The sequence below is a fragment of the Neovison vison genome, chromosome 8, assembly GCF_020171115.1.
Source record: "Neovison vison isolate M4711 chromosome 8, ASM_NN_V1, whole genome shotgun sequence".
In the NCBI taxonomy this organism is placed as follows: domain Eukaryota; kingdom Metazoa; phylum Chordata; class Mammalia; order Carnivora; family Mustelidae; genus Neogale; species Neogale vison.
The window spans coordinates 80,656,089-80,675,824 of NC_058098.1; the positions used below are offsets into that span (position 1 = coordinate 80,656,089).

Consider the following 19,736-nt stretch of genomic DNA (forward strand, 5'->3'; position numbering starts at 1 on the left):
CCAAACGCTAGAATACAATATAAATAGTCACACTGGATGAGGAGGCGGCAGTGGAGAGAAAACAGAAATAATTTAAACATCCCCTTAAAAACACGGCAGTAATTATGCTGCCAGCAATGACAGCCTACATTCTACAAATCAAATAGTTTATCTCCTATATTTCTTTGTGGCTCAGTAATGCTTTATGTGAGTGACTGTCATTGTCAGTTATCATACATAATAACCCACTTTTAAGATGAAAAAAATATAGGAATATAGGAAATCGGGAAAAACATAAAAATGAATAAAGCATTGAAAATTAAATAAAGAAATGCAGTTCTACTTACTTTTTTTTTTTTTTCTACAAGAGGCATTTCATTACTTTGGGTTTCTTTAGTAACAGTAATTTTTTTTAAGTGTTTCTAATTTTTAAAGAAATTTTCAGGTAGAAGAATCTAAACTTTAAGAATAACTACATTGGAGCTGAAGGTGAAATGGATGAAGGCGATCAATAATACAAACTTCCAGGGGCGCCTGGGTGGCTCAGCTGGTTAAGCGTCTGCCTTCTGCTCAGGTCATGATCCCAGGGTCCTGGGATGGATCTCACATCAGGCACCCTGCTCAGCAGGGAGTCTGTTTCTCCCTTTCCCTCTGCTCCTCTCCCCTGCTCGTTCTCTCTCTCAAATAAATTAAGTCTTTTAAAATAATAATTATACAAACTTCCAGTTATAAAAATCCTGCCTATTTGTATCTCTGCGGTATTAACATCTATGTTCATTAAGTACATATATATGATCCTAAGTGATCTCCACCATACCTTTTCTGTTACTAATCTAGAACTACATTCCAATTTTTGCTACAGATACTCTAAAATACCTAGATGGTTCCTGGATTTCTTCTATCATTATTCAGTCTCAGCAGAAAAACTGCTCGAAAAGTGATGGATATGGGTAAGGGTGAGTACATTTGAAGACCCTCTCCAGGATGGAAATTCGCTTCAGAATACTGCCCAGTAATGTGCTGAGGATTCCAAGACAGAAAACATTTTATATAATGCATGGACCCTTAAAATATTTGAGATGAAAGCTATAAAATTCAACAACTACTATACCAGTCTGTCACCACATTCTGCAAGAAGTCCTCTAAAAAAGTTAATGTAGCGATTTTATTTAATTATTTTTATTAACATATAATGTATTATTTGCCCAAGGGGTATGGGTCTGTGAATCGTCAGGCTTACACATGTCATAGCACTCACCATAGCATATACCCTCCCCAGTGCCCATAACCCAGCCACTCTATCCTTACCCCCTCCCACACCCAGCAACCTTTATTTTGTTTTGTGAGATTAAGAGTCTCTTATGGTTTGTCTCCCTCCTGATCCCATCTTGTTTCATTTTTTTCCTTGCCTACCCCCTAAACCCCCCACCCTCCTCACTTAAAACAAATCTTTTAAAGGACTTACCTGTTGTACTATGTGATGGTATCCATTAAGTATTGCTCTCAGTTGCCAACTACATAATAATCTAAAATTTTAATGGAACAAAATGGTTTGTTCATTGTTCAGAATTAAAAAGAAAAAACTTATTTGTATGCTAACACAAACATGCACATACAAAGAAGAGAATGACATAAATATAATTCTGACAAGTTAATAAAATTTTTACCACTGATACTGTTGAAAGTCTTGTCTTCAGACTGTCGGTACTAATTTTATTTCAAAATATAAATAACTGCAATCAGTAAATGACATGCAAACAGTAAATCTTTCTTTAACATTGAAAGCAGAATTTTCTACTTAATTCTTCTCTAAGGTAGGTTAAATAAACCAACAGCTCTGATCATAATATACAGAACTTGTATTTGAGAAAGCATATGTAGCAATATAATCTTCAAATTCAAGACTAACGTAAAAGATACTTTTAATTGTGTAAGTAGTAGTTAGTGTTCATCTATCCAGTGACTCACCTCAGCTGTGCTCTCAATATTGCTTAGGTGAGTAATTCTCCTAAGAACTGCTTTTCCTTACCTGGAAGTAGGAAGCCCCTCTGATTCCCCAATTACAACCCTTTCAGACCACATGAGTCTCTTCCATTTTTGCTATGCTAACCCCCATTTCCACCCTTATTTTTTCTCTCTTAATTGCAAAGTAGTTCATTCAACTGCCCATGGGGAAACCCCCTCCAAATGTACTTTCCATCCCTTGTCACCAACTTGGTCATATCAAGTAATCAATCATCACTTTATTGTGATGGTTTTATTTCCTGCTAGTTTTTTCAACAAGCATATTAACTTGCTCAAGCAAATCTCAAAAAAACAAGATTATAACTCTGCCTTGACTGCCCACCCTTCTCTACCACTCCTCTTTTTCATAATACAGTTGATCCTTGAACAACACTGGCTGCACTGCCCAGGTCTACTTACACAGATTATTTCAGTAAACATACACACGGTACTGCAAACGTGTTTCCTCTTTTGATTTTCTTAACAAAATTTTCTTTTTAATCTATAATATATACAACATACTAGCACTAGGTGTTAACTAGGTGTTAACAAGCGTTAAACAGTTTGTTCATGTTATCAGTTAGGCTTCTGATCAAAAGCACTGTTAAATTTTTGCAGTCAAAAGTTACATGCAAATTTTTAAGTGCACAAAGGGTCAGTGCCCCTGACCCCTGGGTTCTTCAAGGGTCAATTGTAGTTTATACCGTTTACGTCTCCTTTCTACTCACGCCCTCCGAAACCCAATACAATCTGGCTTCTGCCACTACATGAAACCTAATTTAACCTGATCCCTCTGCAATACTCAGCACTAGGAACCATGTCCTCATTAAGCCTCTATTTGGCTTCAGTGACAACTGCCCAGATTTTCCTCTTACTTCTTTGCTCAATCCTTAGTCTTCTTCCAAGTTCCTCTTTATCAGTTCTTTACATGTTGGTATACTCTCAAGTCTTTAAAATGTTGGCCTTCTTTTTTCACCCCACACTTGCCAGCAATGTTAAGTATCCATACTCACAGCCCCATATCCCATCCCTACTGTAATTTCCGTGTTTCACACTTGAGTTCCACACTAATACATTAAACATCTCCTCTTGATATTTTACATCTAATATTCTTAAAACGATGGCTCTCCTACTTCTCCACTGTGACCCATTCTCTAGTTTAGTGATGTAAGCCAGGAACTTAGAAAGCAAACTTCACTCCTCTTTCCTTTTCTTCTCCTACTTCTAATCAGTCACAAAAATCCTATCAATTCTAATGAGTATCTCTGGATTCTTCCTCCACTCTCCTTCCAGAGATATTTAAGAGGGGAAAAGAGGTTCTAGGTGCTATCTAATTTCCAGTCTCCTCTCTTGACATTCCTTGATGGGCGGTCTATACCAACAGATAACTTACACAACTGCTAATCATCTAAGCTTTCAAAGGAAAAAAAGAATAAAAATAGAGAATTAAGTGTTACCTTCAGTACTTCAGCACAAAGCATAGTAACTCACAAATGTACACTGATTTGGAAAAAAGTGGAAATATTTCTGGTTGACTAATAGGCACTTTGGGCAAAACTAATAGAATAAGCTTTTCCTTGATTAACTGACTGCCCATCCCACCAAGATGCGTGTATATGACCAAACACTACATCACCTTGCATTTTTCATTTGTAAATCTTCAGGCAACACTATTCTAAGGTGAAAATCACGTCCCTGTGGAAAATATTGAGAAAATTACAACGTTAAGAAAAAGTTAAACAAAATTATATCAAAAAAGCAATGTTTTTCCTTTATTTTCAAAAAGGTATCAACTTTATTCAAATTTTTTCATTTGTTAAAATATATGCAATAGAATATTACATTTGAAGGAAAATAACGTAAAAATGCCAGAAACTTTGTAATTATTGGGAAACCAAAACAAAGACAAGACTTCATTTTTAAAGAGATTCAATTCACATAACAGAATGTTGAGACTGTTAGTACAAACAAAGAAATTCAATTATTTCTTATAAACTTGGGAAAAAAGAAATTCTTTCAATTGCTTTGACTATGAAAGAAAAAAACCGAGTGTAATATAAGAATATTTAATCCATTACAGAATTCATTTTTAATTTCCTCATTTTAATAAAATGAAAGTATACTTAGTTACACAATCTGAACACACAGACATGAAAGAAGTATTTTCAAAAAACAGAATATTTAATTCTCCCACATTTGTGGGCCTTTAATAAAAAAAAAATCACTAATATTTATTTTAATTTAAATATCTACTAGCTATACATTTGAATATACCCAATTTTACTCAAGAGTTTTTCTAAGGAAAGAACTGTTCTCTGAGAAATATATTCAGTTTCACTTTCTTGAGAAAGTGAATGGGTAAGCAGCTTAAACTTTATATCTTAAATAGAATAATACACATGATCTGAGCAAAGGTAAGCAGAAAAAGACAAACAGAAATATAATCTTTTACTCCAACAATATAAAATGAAAAAGAGTAATAAAATTCTCGAAAAATAATCACCATGAGAATTTTAGCACAGGCTCCCTCAAAGCAGATTCAAAACTAAAGGAACACAATTAAATGTACCCCATAACCTTTACTTTCATGATAATATTACAGTTCTGACTTTCATTACATTTAAATGTCCTTTAAAAAAATGAAACAAAATGTACTACTGACCTTTTCAAAAGGTCAAGTAACAATAATTCACTATTTCATTAAAGCACTAGAAGGTATTATGTAGTAACTTTAACCTAACTTTATAGACATCCCACACATAGATGTAAGAACAATCTGGAATTCAGAATTTACATGAAAAATAGTAAAACTACTCTGATCTGTTATCTGAAAGAATAAAATTCCAAAGTCCCTTATTTGCAAAATCCAGCCATTTTAAAAGGTCAAATGCTATGTTACATGCCATAATATTTTTCTGATTCAAGAAAATGTCCAAAATTAGCTTTTTTAGTTAAAGCATATAAAAAAATGTTAATTGCTCTCAAAAAGAATTCTTCCAGGTTGTATGGAACAAAGTAATGACAGTTGCCTAAATCTGAATCTCTCCGTATATCCTCCCAAATAGATCAATATTAAGAACATCTAAAACGGGAGCACCTGAGTAGCTCAGTCAGTTAAGTATCCAACTCTTGGTTTGAGCTCAGGTCATGATCTCAGGGTCATGAGATCAAGGCCCACGTTGGGCTCCATGCTCAGCACAGAGTCTACTTGAGATTCTCTCCCTCTCCCTCTGCCCCAACTCTCTCTCTTTAAAATAAATAAAATCTTTAAAAACAAAACAAAACAAAAAAAACTAAAACTAAAACCACAAAAAACCCATGTCTCCACCAAAATCAGAAAACAGAGAACACTATAAACTTCAGACTACCTGTAGGAAGAAAAACAAACCACTTTCCATTGGTTTTCACTCTGGAGCTCCTATACCAACTCCTTTTAAAGAACTATGAGGTTCAGAAAAAAAGTGCATGGAAGAGAGAAGAGGAGACTGAACTAAGTGTTAAGATAATAATAAAGAGTTTAGTAGATCAGAGCACTGACTAAGGGGGGGAGAGCTTAATATGAACATAAAAGTCAAGAAGCTCACCTTGTAAAAGAAATACACAGGGAGAAGATGATAAAAAGGCAGGTGGAGACATCCTTTGGAAACTGGGTATTAGGAGGAAAAGTAAGAGTGGAAAACTAAGGCTCTTTAACAAAATAAAAATACTCAACTCCTCCGTCAGCACTACTTAAAAAATCAGCCATTAAATAAACCACACTTTGCTTCAACTACAGAAGAAAGTATTCTTAAACTAGTAATTTTATAAACTACTGCCAACAACCAAATTCACAAAGATGTTTTCATCAATGCCAAGCTACTATGAGTCAAAATCAGAATAAAAGAAAATATTTCAAGTGATAATGATCCCCCATGCAAATAAAAAAACACAAGGCATAAACAAATTACAATACTGAATTATATTATCATTAGTTAAGTGTCTGTACCCAGACTCAGAAATTCAAAAAACTATGAACAGAAATTGCAAGGAAAAAAATTTAGTTCAAAAAAAAAAAAAGAGAGATGCTACAGTAGAATAAATTAGTAAGTGCTCAAGGAGGAATAGAGTAAAATAAAAATTTCATTAGAGGCACTGTGTTGGATAATTCAGGTAGTAGAGCACATGACTCTTGATCTCAGAGCTGTGAGTTCATGCCTCAAATTGGGGGTAGACAATATTTAAAATAAAATGGTTAAAAGTGGCATATGTTATGGGTACTTTACCCCAATAAGAATTTTTAGGATTTGGGGCACCTGGGTGGCTCAGTGGGTTAAAGCCTCTGCCTTTGGCTCAGGTCATGATCTCAGATCCTGGGATCGAGCCCCAAATTGGGCTCTCTGCTCAGCAGGGAGCCTGCTTCCTCCTCTCTGCCTGCTTGTGATCTCTCTGTCAAGTAAATAAACAAAATCTTATAAAAAAAAAATTTTTTTAAGATTTATTTATTTTAGTAAGAGAAAGAGAGTGAGCAGGGAGAGGAGCAGGAGGAGAGAGAGACAGTCCTAAGCAGATTCTGTGCTAAGAAACTCAAAGCAGGGCTTGATCATATGACCCTGAGATCATGACTTGAGCCAAAACCAAGAGCTGGACACCTAACAGACTATGCCAGCCAGGTGCCATCCTCAATAAAAGTTTTCTAGCATTTTCTTTGCCATTATGAAATTTTTTTAAAAATTATCAAATCAGAAAATAAAAATAAAAACCATCAGAGAAAAGCAGTTGAAATGGAAACAGGTAATGAAAATCCAATAAAAAAAGAATTGGCGACCTTGAAAAGGAAAACCAAAGAGAAGAAAGAATATTTTGAATTATAATCTAAGCATACTTTCTGGAAATTCACATAATGAAAAAAACTGACCGTGTGAGAAAGAAGTCCTAATAACTGACTCAAATGTATCTTAATATACAGACTTTAAAGAAAAAGTCCATTAACTTATGAGACCAAATAATATATGGGAAATAGAATGAAAGTAGCATCACACTTCTCAAAGCAAGATTTTTTAAAAGCAACAATAGAATAGAACTTTTAAGAAACTGAGAAGATCTCTGCTTCTAGCTATGATGGAGAAACAGCAGCAGGATTTACCTTCCCACTTTAACTAAAAACTGGACAAAATATATGAAACAATGAAGTTCAGACATCAAATAAGCAGCAAAAAAACAGTGATTACTGAAAGAAGGGAAACAAATGAGAAAAATATTTATAATTATCCTGTCTTACTACCTGGAGAATTTTTCAGACTTCACAGCAAGGATGGAGAACCAAATGGAGCCAGACAATTCTCCCTGATTTGACAAAAAGGGGTGAGTTGGGGGAAGCAAAGACATGTATAATTCACAATGTACAGTACCAAAGAGGAATGCCATATAAGTCGAGACAATACACAGAGAATGAAAGTGGACAATATCAGTGTATTGTTGTAAAAGTCATCAGCTAAGTATGATTGCTGTGTATATGTGAGAAAACTACCCAAGGCCTGGGAATCATGAGACTGGAACATGCAAAACAATCTCAGAGCTCACACGAGGCTGGGAGCAGTCATGTTTCCTCTCAGAAGAGTAGAAAACCTTATACTATAAAGGTTATCATTAAAGAGAAGTGGTGGGACTTCTCTTCTGGGAGTGCCTGAGTGGTGGCTCAGTCAGTTAAGCATCTGACTTTGGCTAGAGTCGTATTCCCAGGGTCCTGGGATCCAGCCCCATATCAGGCTCCCTGTTCAGTGGGAAGCCTGCTTCTCCTTCTCCCTCTGCTGCTCCCCCTCCTTGTGTGCTCATGCTCACTGTCAAATAAATGAGTAAAATCTTTAAAAAGAAAAAAAAAGAGAGAGAGAGAGAGAAAGAGAGAGTACTCTGAAGATTACTGCCTAAGTGGTAGAGCCAAATTAATCTAGGCTAAAGTCTGTTTTGATTCTGCTAACAAAGCTTAGAAGCAAACTATGAAAAGCTTAAACTGTTTCCAAATAATTTAACTACAGTTTAGAATAAATCAAGAAATTTAAGAGAATAAAATTATCTAGCACACAATAGTTGGAATGCACAGTATCTGGCATCCAACCAAAGTATGCAAAGAAACAGGAAAATAAGATTCATAATGAAGAGAAAAAAAAAATCAAGAGAAATACAAAAATGGCAGATGATAGAACTGCTTAAAAAAATTTCAACAGTGATAACTACATATGTTCAAGAAGGTAGAGAAAAGCATGAGTATGCTAAATAGAACAGGAAAGATAAAGACAGACCCAAATCAAAGAGATGAAAAATACAATGTCTGAGATGTTATAAAGTATTAACATCAGATTAAGTATTGCAAAAGAAAATATTAGGGTACCCGAAGGCACAGAAAATTCAAGAGAAAGACACTGAAACAAGCAATGAAAAAGAACAGAACCATTAGTGAATTACGGAATGATTTTTAAATGGCCTACTATACATATATTTTAAGTCCCCAAAACGAAGAAGAAGGAAAAAAATTTAAGAAATAATGGCTGAAGTTTTGCCCAAATTGAAAATATATACTCACAAATTCAAAAAGCTGCACAAACCCTATGGAGGAAAATCATGAAGAAAACTACACCTAATCTAATCTAATCTAATCAACATCATAATCAAATCAACAAAAACCAATGATAAAAAGAAAAATCTTAAAAGCAGTCAAAAACAACACACTTACAAAGGAACAAAAACAAGAAACAGAAGAGATTTCTCATAGGCAATAATGCAAGAGAATTAAGCAACATCTGAAAAGTACTAAAAAGGAAAAAAAATCTAGAGTTTTATACCTAGAAAAAGTATCTTTCAAAAGGCCAAACACCATGTCAGACATAAAACCACTGAAAAAATGTATCAGTACAAGCTATGCACTACAAACAATGTTAAATGAATAACCTAAGAAAGAAAGTAAATGAAACAAGAGAAATGTGGATATACAACAAAAACTACCAGAAACCGTAAATATACAGGTAAATATAAACGACCTTTTTCTTAAATGTCTTTAAAAGGATCACTGTGCCAAACTGCACAATCTGAACAAATAAATAAGGCCTGGATTACAAACCAAGGTATAAGATACAATATCTATGAGTCCATACTGATATAAATGATTTAATAAATGAGCAAGGGGCTCCTGGGTGGCTCAGCATATGCCTTCAGCTCAGGTCATGATCCTAGGGTCTTGGGATCAAGCCCCACATAGGGCTCCCTGCTTGGTGGGGAGCCTGCTTCTCCCTCTCTCTCTGCTGCTCCCCCTGCTTATATACTCACTGTCTCTAATAAGTTAAAAAAAAAAATCTTAAAACAAAATAATAATAAATGAGGGAGTTAAGGAATAAACCTTAATCAAAGAAGTTAAAGACCCATATTCTGAAAACTATGTACTAATGAAAGACGAGACCAAAAGAAAAAAGAAAACAGAAAAAAAAAAAAAAAAAAAAGACAAGACAAGACATTCCATCCATCCTCAAGGACTGAAACAACAGGTATTGTTAAAATGTCTATAATATGCCATGGGAAAAAAAGTCTCTTCAACAAATGGTACTGGGAAAACTGGACAGCTACAAGCCAAAGAATGAAACTGGACCATTTTCATACACCATACACAAAAATACACTCAAAATGGATTAAAGACCTAAATGTGAAATGAAACTGTAAAATCCTAGAAGAGAACACAGGGATTAATTTCTCTGACATCACCCACAGCAACATTTTTCTAAACAGGTCTGCTGAGGCAAGGGAAACAAAAGCAAAAATAAACTATTGGGACTACATCAAAATAAAGATTGTGCTCAGCAAAGGAAGCATTCAACAAATCTACTAAATGGGAAAAGATATTTGCAAACGACATCCCTGACAAAGGGTTAGTATCCAAAACATTTAAAGAACTTATATGACTGAACACACACCAAAAAAAAAAACCCTAAATTAACCAAATAAAAAATGGGCAGAAGACATGAACAGACATTTCTCCAAGACATACAGATGGCTGAAACACATGAAAAGACAGAAGCTCAACATCACTAATCATCAGGGCAATATAGACCAAAACTACAATGAGATTATCACTTCATACCTGTCAGCGTGGCTATAATCAACAACACAAACAACAAGTTTTAGGGAGGATGTGGAGAAAAAGGAACACTCTTGTACTGAGGGTAGAAATGCAAACTGGTGCAAACATTCTGGAAGACACTATGGACATTCCTCAGAAAGTAAAAATAGAAGAACTCTATGATGCAGTAATCACAAACATTTTTAGGAATATACCTAAAAATTACAAAAACACTAATTCAAAGGGATACATGCACCCCTATGTTTATTATAGCATTATTTACAATAGCCAAGTTTCAGAAGCAGCCCAAGTGTCCACTGTCATATGAATGGATAAAAAAAAAGATGTGGTACATATATACAATGGAATATTACCCAGCCATAAAAAGAAATGAAATCTTGGCATTTGCAGCAACCTGGATGGAACTAGTGAGTATAACACTAAGTGAACTAAGTCAGTCAAGAAAGATAAATATCAGGCACCTGGCTGGTTCAGTGGGTTAAAGCCTCTGCCTTCAGCTCAGGTCATGATCCCAGGCTCCTGGGATCAAGTCCTGAATCAGGCTCTCTGCTCAGCAGGGAGCATGCTTCCTCCTCTCTCTCTCTCTCTCTCTCTGCCTGCCTCTCTGCCTACTTGTGATCTCTGCCTGTCAAATAAATAAAATATTTTTTAAAATAAAGATAAATACCAATGAATTCACTCATATGTGAAATTTTAAAAATTGAAACAAATGAGCAAAGAAAAAAATAGAGATGAACAACAACAACAAAACAAAAAACTCCTAACTACAGAGAACAAACTGATGGTTGCCAGAGGAGAAGTGGTAGGGTAGGAGGGACGGGTAAAATAGGTGATGAGGATTAAAAAGTACACTTATCATGATGAGAACAGAGTAATGTACAGAATTGCTGAATCACTATACTGTACACCTGAAACTAACATAACACTGTATGTTATCTATATTGGAATTAAATTTTAAAAACTTAAATAAATATGGGAATTAAACTAACCTTCCTTACAGAAGAATTCCAGGTAAATTATACACTCTACCTTAAAAGAGGGGGAGCATAACCCTTCACTCCTTAAGTGGGAGCAACTCAGAGATTTCCTTCCAAAGAGTAAGTATGGAAAGAGGAGAAGAGTTAATGCTGCAGTAGAGAAACCTGACAAACAGTATTTTAGCCAACGTCAACATCAACAGTGGCAAATCATATTGTTGGTTTCCTCCCTTTATATCATGTAATGAAATGGTACTTAAATTCTCAATGTTCCCCTCAAAAACCAATAACCAGTAACATAAATCAATGGAATAGGACAGAAAAACCAAGAAATAAACCCACTCTAAAACTGTCCTTAAAAAATAAAAGTGTCTTAATAAAGGAAGATAATTATTTACAGGAAATAAAAATTTAAAGGAAAATAAAAATATACTGGGAGGGTTAAAAGATAAATAGAAGTAAAAGATATGACAACAAGTACACAAAAGGGAGAGGATGGGAAAGAGTCATTGCATGATTCTTGTAAGTGGTATACTTGAAAGTAGATTGTGGTAAATTACAGTAGCATACTGTAAACCCTAGAACAAACACTAAAAAAGAGACAAAGTGATATACAGCTGATAAACCAATAGCGCATATAAAATATAATCCTAATATTATTTATGTGAATCATGACAAGTTTAAGTTGTATACTATAAACCATAAAGCAACTAATTAAGAAGGAAAATAGCTAATAAGCTGATCGAGGAGATAAAAAATATACTATACAGTGTCTAACAAAAATGCAGAAAAAATATGAAAAAGATAAAAAAACACATAGAACAAAAAAGCAGCAAAATATTAGCTTTAAACTCAATATCAGTCATCGATTAAATGTAAATGGTCTAAACATCTCAAAGCAAAAATCAGTTGATTTTAGATTCAATAAAAAAAACAATGTCCAGAAGAAATCCTCTTCAAATATAAGACACAAATAGATATCAAATAAATGGGAAATGATTAAGCCATGCCAACACTAACCAGAAGAAAAAAAAAAAAAAAAAAAAAGCTAGAGTCACTATACTAATATCAGAAAATAGAGATTCTAGGACAAAGATTACCAGGGTTATTTCACAGTCATTAAAAAAAAATCAGTTCAAGAGTGCTCAACAATCCTAAAAGTTCATGTACCTAATAAAAGAACTTCAAAATATACAAAGCAAAAATTTACAGAAACAAAAGTAGAAACTGAACAATAATTATAGTTGGAGATTGTCAATACCCCCTTTCACTAATAAAATGAGTAGACAGAAAATCAGTGAGTATATAAAAAACTAAAATAGCATTATGAAGCAACTTGACCTAACATTATAGAACAATCATCCAACAGCAGTAGAATGCATTATTTTCAAATAGACATAACATTTACCAAAATACGTCATATTCTATGCCATAAAATAAGTCCCAATATATTTAAAAGAATTTCAATCCCCCAAATTCTGTTGTACCCAATATGAAACTAAATTATAAATCAATATCAAAAACATATCTAGAAAGTCCTAAAATATTTAGAAAGGTATACTGTTGTTCTAAGCAACCCATGGATCAAAAGAAAAAAAAAAAAAAGAAAGAAAGAAAAGAAATTAACAAGTATTTTGAACCCAAAAAAATAAAAAGAAAATATAACATATCAAAGTATGTGTGATACAGCCAAAGTAGTGTCTGAAGAAAAATTTACAGCACTAAACAATTATATTACAAAACAGAGGGGTGCTTGGGTGGCTCAGTGGTTAAGCCTCTGCCTTTGGCTCAGGTCATGATCCCAGGGTCCTGGGATTGAGCCCTGCATCAGGCTCTCTGCTCAGCAGGGGGCCTGCTTCCCCACCCCCCCACTCTACCCCCCACCTGCCTCTCTGCCTACTTGTGATCTCTGTCAAATAAATAAAATCTTTTTTAAAAATATTATAAAATAAAAAGTTCTCATTATCCATGAGCTAAAATTCCACCTGAAGATACTAGGAAACTTAAGATCAGGAAACAAAGAAATACACACACATATACAGAAAGCAAAGAAAGACACAGAAAAATAAGTGAAAAAAGAAAATCAGTAAAATCAAAAGTGGGTTCTTTGAGGAGATCAATAAAATATTTAAGCCTCTACCCAGTTGCACCAGGGAAAAAAGACACAAAATACCATAAGAGTGGGGACAAGAAGTATCTATAAAATATATCCATAATTTCTTTGATATTTCAACCTTTAAGAGTTGGTGCCTCATTTCTCTCCTTTTGAATATGGACGAGATTTGGGGCTTGCTATAAAAAACAGAAAAAGCAGAAGTAAATATGTGTAACTTCAGAGACTGGTACCTTTTCTCCAAAAGTACCATGCAGCCTTATGCTTGATTTATCACGCAGAGGGAAGCTAGTTGCCATGTTTTGAGGACCCTATGGAGGTCTATGCAGTTAAGGAACTGAGGCCTCCCAGGTCAAAGAGAAGCAGAAAACAGGGGGCTCCAGCCAACAACCATGTGAATGAGCTATCCTGGAAGCAAATCTTTAAATTCTAACCAAGCCTTTAGAGAACTGGCATACTGGCTAACATCTTCATGACAAGTCCATAAGAAACAGTGACGCAGAACCATCCACCTAAGTAGCTTTCAAACTTCCGATCTATAGCAAAGGTAAGATAACAAATGTTTGTTGTTCTAAGTCACAAAGATTTGGAATAAGTAGTTACGCAGCAAAAGATAACCAATATAGGGAACATCATTACAGTTCCTAAATACATTCACTAAAAGGATAAGGGAATATTATGAAGTAAAATTTAAGCCAATAAATTCAAACATCTAGAAGAAATGCACAAATTCCTTGAGGGAAACAAACTGCCAAGCTCACCCAAAAGAAAAGGAATAACCCAACTGAGAAAATAACTTATTTAAATCACAGAGATCGTTCATATTCTCGCTCTCTCTCACACACACACACACAAACACACACACACATGCGCGCACGCATGCACCAAGAATCAGTAAGTTTCACAGACTATAATTTTTAGAAACAGTATTATCTAATTGTAAAACTAGAAATAACAAAATTAATAATCAAAAAAAGATTTTCATGAGAAAAATTTTTAAATCTTCTACTAAATAACTCTTGGGTGCAAGGGATCTACAAAGTAAAATTATGTAAGTACTAAAAAATGATTATGATAAAACACTACATGTCAGCATATACAGACTACTTTAAAAACAGCGGTAAGAGGGAAAAATATTATAAAATAAAAAGTATATTAAAACTTGTATCAGTAAAAATGTGCTCTCACAACCAAATGTGGGAAAATTTAAGCATCAAAATAAATAAGGCAAGTAAAGATTACAATCCATTAAATTATTTTTAAAACTTCTGATACAAATAAGTGGGGGAAAAGAGTTTACTCCTTATAATAAAATGACAATAAAGAAGAAAATAATGGAGTTAGAAAAATCATCATTTGGCAACCACCAAATGATGGTGGCTCAATTAAGATACTAAAACTGAGGGCGCCTGGGTGGCTCAGTGGGTTAAGCCGCTGCCTTCGGCTCAGGTCATGATCTCAGGGTCCTGGGATCGAGTCCCGCGTCAGGCTCTCTGCTTAGCAGGGAGCCTGCTTCCCTCTCTCTCTCTCTCTCTCTGCCTGCCTCTCTGCCTGTTTGTGATCTCTGTCTGTCAAATAAATAAATAAAATCTTAAAAAAAAAAAAAAGATACTAAAACTGGTGTGTATACCTGAAAGTTTGATGCGTCAGAGTAGCTCTCTAAAAGTACTTATGAATTACAAAAGGAAAATCTGGCACATGCCATCTTAACAAGGTGATCAGAGGTAACATCATCAATGAGAACCACTGACTTCACGTGCCCTAAAAAGGACACAGCATTCTTTGTGTCATCTGTGCTGAAATTATATAATCTGAATTTAATGATGAGGAAGTATTAGTCAAACCCAAACTGAGGGACATTCTTCCTAATATCCAAACCATAGTCTTAATAAATGTCAAGTTAATAGAAAACAAAGAGCCTAAGGAACTATGCCAGACTAAAGAAACAGAACAACTAAATGCAATGTGATACCTTAAAACTAAATACAATGTGGTATCTTCATCTCACTCCTGTAAGGAGGCTGGAAAGGGGGGTACAAAATACGTAATTGCAACATTAACAAAATTTGAATTTGGCCTCCAGATGATGGCATTATATCATGATGAAACTTCGCGATTTTGATAACTGTACTGTGGATATACATGAGTTTTGTCCTTGTTCTCATGAACTATATGCTGAAGTATTAAGAATAGAGAGACACTATGTCTGCAACCTAATCTCAAACTTCTCAGAAAAATAATGTATATATACCCACCCATATATATACACACAAAGTAAAATCAAATGGGGCAAAAGTAATGGTGAATCTGGGTAATTTTCATACATACTTGTTATTTTTCTGTAAATTTTAAATTATATACAAGACAAACATTTCTAAAGAAAACCAGTCCCATCAAACATTAAATAATGTGTTTATGTTAAGAAGTCAGAATTGTAGCTACAGCAAGGGTCACAAGAAAATTCATCTAATCTCAATTCTGACGTTTACACAAGTTTTTCTCACAGGCTTCAGTAGAGACACACATATAAAGTACTTCCCTTAAAATGCCTAAAATTAGATATAACATGGCTCCTGATAAAAATGTAACTTAATCTCTCTTTAATTTTTCTAAACATTACCTGAAAATGAATCAGGTTTTCAGCTAGATAATTCAAAAACTGATACTTCCAATTCAGGGGAAAAAAAGTGGATTACCTTTATTCCAGAAATACTAATGAAATTTAGCCTCTACTTTCTGCAATGGTCATAATGAATTTAAAGAAAAACTAATAAATCCATATGTACCCTCTATAATCTTTCCTTAATCACAGTGCACTCAGATTAGTTCTACCTTAATATTCTAAGGGGTGGGTAAAAGGTTCATTTAGCAAGTAGATTTCATAATTCACTCAATATTTTTGAGAGACTACTATAGGTTTTGAGTAAACGTCAAAACATATGGCAATTCCTAGGATATGGCCCCAACTCTCAAAAAGTATGTTTTCTGGTGGGGTAGAGGGCGAAACAGGTGAAGTTTGTGTTTTTGTAGGCACAAACTCCCAGTCCTAAGTTAAAGGCATGAAAAGTACCACATGGAAACTATAGTTAAAACTCTATTACCTACTTGAAAGCTGCTAAGAGACTTATCTTAAAAGTTCTCATCATAAGGAGGACACTTGGGTGGGTCAGTGGGTTAGGAGGCCTACTCTAGATTTTGGCTCCGGTCAGGATCTCAGGGCCCCGGGATCAGGCTCTAGTCCTGCTTGTCACTCAGCAGGGAGTCCTCTTGAGGATTCTTTCTCTCCTCTCTCTCTCTCTCTCTGTCTCCCTGCACCTCTGCACCCACAGGATCTCTCTCTCTCTCTCTCAAATAAATAAATCTTTAAAAAAAAGTTCTCATCATAAAAAAAAATTATAGAACTACATATGGTGCATCCGATGAACTAGACTCAGTGATCATTTCATGTCATATACAGACATCAAATCATTATGTTGTACACCTGAAACAAATACTGCATGTCAGTTATACTTAAAAAAAAAAAAAAAGAAACAGGCTTCTTTTTAAAGTTAAATTAAGTATCAAGTTTTCAAATACCCAATACTCAAACACTTAAATATTTCTGAAAGTTGAAACCATTCTCTTAATCACTATAATTAAGAGTTAAATTTTACCTCCATCCCACTCTTTTAATGCTGACAATGTTTTGATGAGGATTGTTGAATGGAGTGTTAATCAAGGTAAGGTGGAGCAATGCAATTATTCATTTTTCTTTCAGAAAATAAAAATAATTCTGAGAACAGAAATTTTTACTCATCACCATGATACGTTTTCAAATTATCTGGTTAATTACTAAATTTTAAATTTATTATGACAAAATTGAATAATTTGTGTTTCTATATAACTGAGTTCAAATACTGAAAATGTGCAGGTCTATAAAAGATTCATACATATTTTTCCAGAAAATACAGTTGATTCAATGTTAAGTTGTTTAAAAATGACCACTTTGTTTCTTTCCTCTTCCGAAATTTCTCCTTATTTCACATAGCAAATTAAATCTTCAGGTGTAGTTGCGTGTTACATTTAATAGCTAAAAGGTACTGCTGGTAATCTAATGTATTCATGATCCATATCAAAAGTTGCAGGTCATTAATTTGTGTGTAGTTTCAACAGTTTTTCCTCAAGCAGAATCTGTTAATTTTAAAAGACCAAAAAAAAAAAAAAAAAAAGAACAAGAAAGAAAGTATTGTGCTGGTGAGAGAGGTTGCACAATGTTGAGTATACAAGTCTGGGAGCAAAAACCTATACTCAAAAATCTAACCCAGTATCCTGGTCCAATGCAGAGAGGGGCGCAAAACGCGGGAGTGGAATCTGATTGCCTCGCTTTCAGGGACTCTGGCAATCATGGACAAATAACTTAACCTGTCCACTTTCCCATGCCCTGATTTACTTAACTATGAAGACTGAGAAAGATTTCTTTTAATTCTGCCTCAAAGGGCCTAGGATTAGTGAGATAACGTACTTGGAAAGCGCTTTGTAAACTTCAAACCTGTACACGTGTGTGTTACCATGTGTCATCAAGTGCACCACAGAATTAAGAAGCCGCCTGGACTCAGGAAAGGTAATTAATTCTGCTGTCAAGATTTCGTACAAAATATCGCTACAGGAAGCGCTCAGGGACACAGGACTTAGTTGAGAGCCAAAGGGTGGTTTTTCTCCAAAATACATTTTTGCAGGAAAAACGAGCATAATCTGCAGGGATCCCCTAGTGAACGACTGGCCACCAACCTTTGTGGGGCTCAGGGTGGGGGGGGGGAGATGGGGGGGTGGTTAGAGACAAGGTAAAAATTTGCAAAACTATCAAAAAACAGTTCAAGGTGGGGCAGACGCGGAATCAGAAGGGAGGTCAAAGTCAGGAAGCGCGCGCGAGGGGGCGTGGCCGTGTGCCCCGCCCCCCGCTCGCGTCCCGCGCCGGGCTCCTCTCGCCCAGTCCCTGGCCGGACGCTAGCCCAGGCAAAGGCGCGGTAGCGAGTGGCGGGTTGTCAACCACCGCAGAAGTCCTCAAGCCTCCAGTCTCCGAGGAGCCGTGAGGCGCCTCCCCTCCTAACTCCCCCGGCTAAGGGCCCCTAACTGCCCCCGTAACTGACTTCCAGGGGCGGAGCTGCGCCGCGAAAGAGACGCCCTCCTAGCAATCGGGCAACAAGCTGGCGGGTACCTGAGCCGAAATGAATCCTTCGTACACGGTTTTCGCCCGGTTCTGAGGCAGAAGCAGCGGGCACTGGCGCAACAGGCTCGCTTCCATCTGCGCCATGGTCCGCAGTCCGTGGGGCCGCGGAGGGGGGGCTACCCGTCGGCCAGGGCCCCGCACATGCGCAGTCCCGCCTGCGCCCGGGGCTTGGAGGGGCGGAAACCTGGCCTTTGGCGGGAAAAAGCCTCGAGGACCTGGCGGAGTGAAATTAAGGTCTGGTGGTAGTTGCAGCACCTGGCAGAGTAGATGTGGCTCTGTAGGAGGCAGCACTGGCCCCAACAGGAGACAGGAGGGAAGATTGTTGTCAGATTCATAGCTCTAATTGAACACGATCATTCCAGCCTTCTCTCAAGAACCGTTTTGGTACTTCTGTTTCATTTTGTTGAAAGACTGCTACAATTTTTATGCAGTTGTACTTCTTCCCGCATGAAATGGGACTTCTGCAACTTTGAGATTGCATTTCTTCCAGCATAAAATGGTTTGTACAGTCTGGGTGTTGTAGTATCTCTTTTATTTACCCAGAACCTGCCTCCACTCCCCTTGTTCACTGCAGTCTGTCTCCTATTGGTCTGTTCTACAGTATCTTCTGTATGCCCTCGGAATACGGAATAATGTATTATTCTGTATATATTATTATACAATGTACTATAATCCATTCAATATATGCGACGTAATTCTATGGTTTGCCAAGTTTAGTCAGATACTATTCGAGAGATGCACAAATGTGTGTGCGTGTGTATACATATGCATATACACACACAGATAGATCTCCAGACTCAACACTGTAGTCAGTTTCGGTGCACTGCACTCACAAATATCTAAAGGCAAAACATGAGGGAAGATTGCCAATTAACTTGATGAGCCAAAGTTAATTTTTCTTTGACAGCCCCTTCTCTACATTTTTTAAACTCAGGAATGGTAATTACCCATTTTCTTTTACTAAGTGTTGATTAAATAAGTAACATTACTATTTCCACAAAATCATTTGCTATCCCAATCAGTGTTCAAATGCATTATATTTTTGAGCACTAGTATTTGCAAAACATCACTGTAATATGCCAAGGCTATGTAAAGATGAATAAGATGTATTCCCTCCTATCTTTATTGCCCTCAGAATGGAATCTGACTTCTTGAAGATTAAAGTTGCACAACAATTTTTACGGTACTCTGGATACCTAGGGAAAAGCAAGGATACTGCTGCAGGGGATAGGTTTAAATTACACTAAGGCAGTGGTTCTTGAAATGTGATTCTAGAATCAGCAGCTTCAATAACACCTGGGAAGTTGGTAGAAATGCAGATTTTCACTCCATCTCAGATCTAAGGAATCCCAAATT

The 19,736-nt window shown here is 35.9% G+C and overlaps 1 protein-coding gene across 3 annotated transcripts in view; it reads right to left on the reverse strand.

Moving 5' to 3' along the window:
* The window catches only part of FANCL (FA complementation group L), a 91,289-nt gene extending 72,779 nt beyond the window's left edge, over positions 1 to 18,510 (reverse strand). The window contains exons 1-3 of one of the 3 annotated variants that reach the window (XM_044264007.1): positions 18,369 to 18,510; positions 3,620 to 3,678; positions 1,445 to 1,505 (exon numbers count right to left, since the gene is read on the reverse strand). In XM_044264007.1, the coding sequence (XP_044119942.1) occupies positions 1,445 to 1,505; positions 3,620 to 3,678; positions 18,369 to 18,464 (216 nt within the window). In that variant the 5' untranslated portion in view covers positions 18,465 to 18,510. Of the gene's footprint in view, positions 1 to 1,444; positions 1,506 to 3,619; positions 3,679 to 16,827; positions 16,935 to 17,103; positions 17,327 to 18,368 lie in introns of those variants that run through there. The other 2 variants (XM_044264009.1, XM_044264008.1) reach the window with 2 other exon arrangements.
* Between the last annotated feature and the right edge of the window lie 1,226 nt (positions 18,511 to 19,736).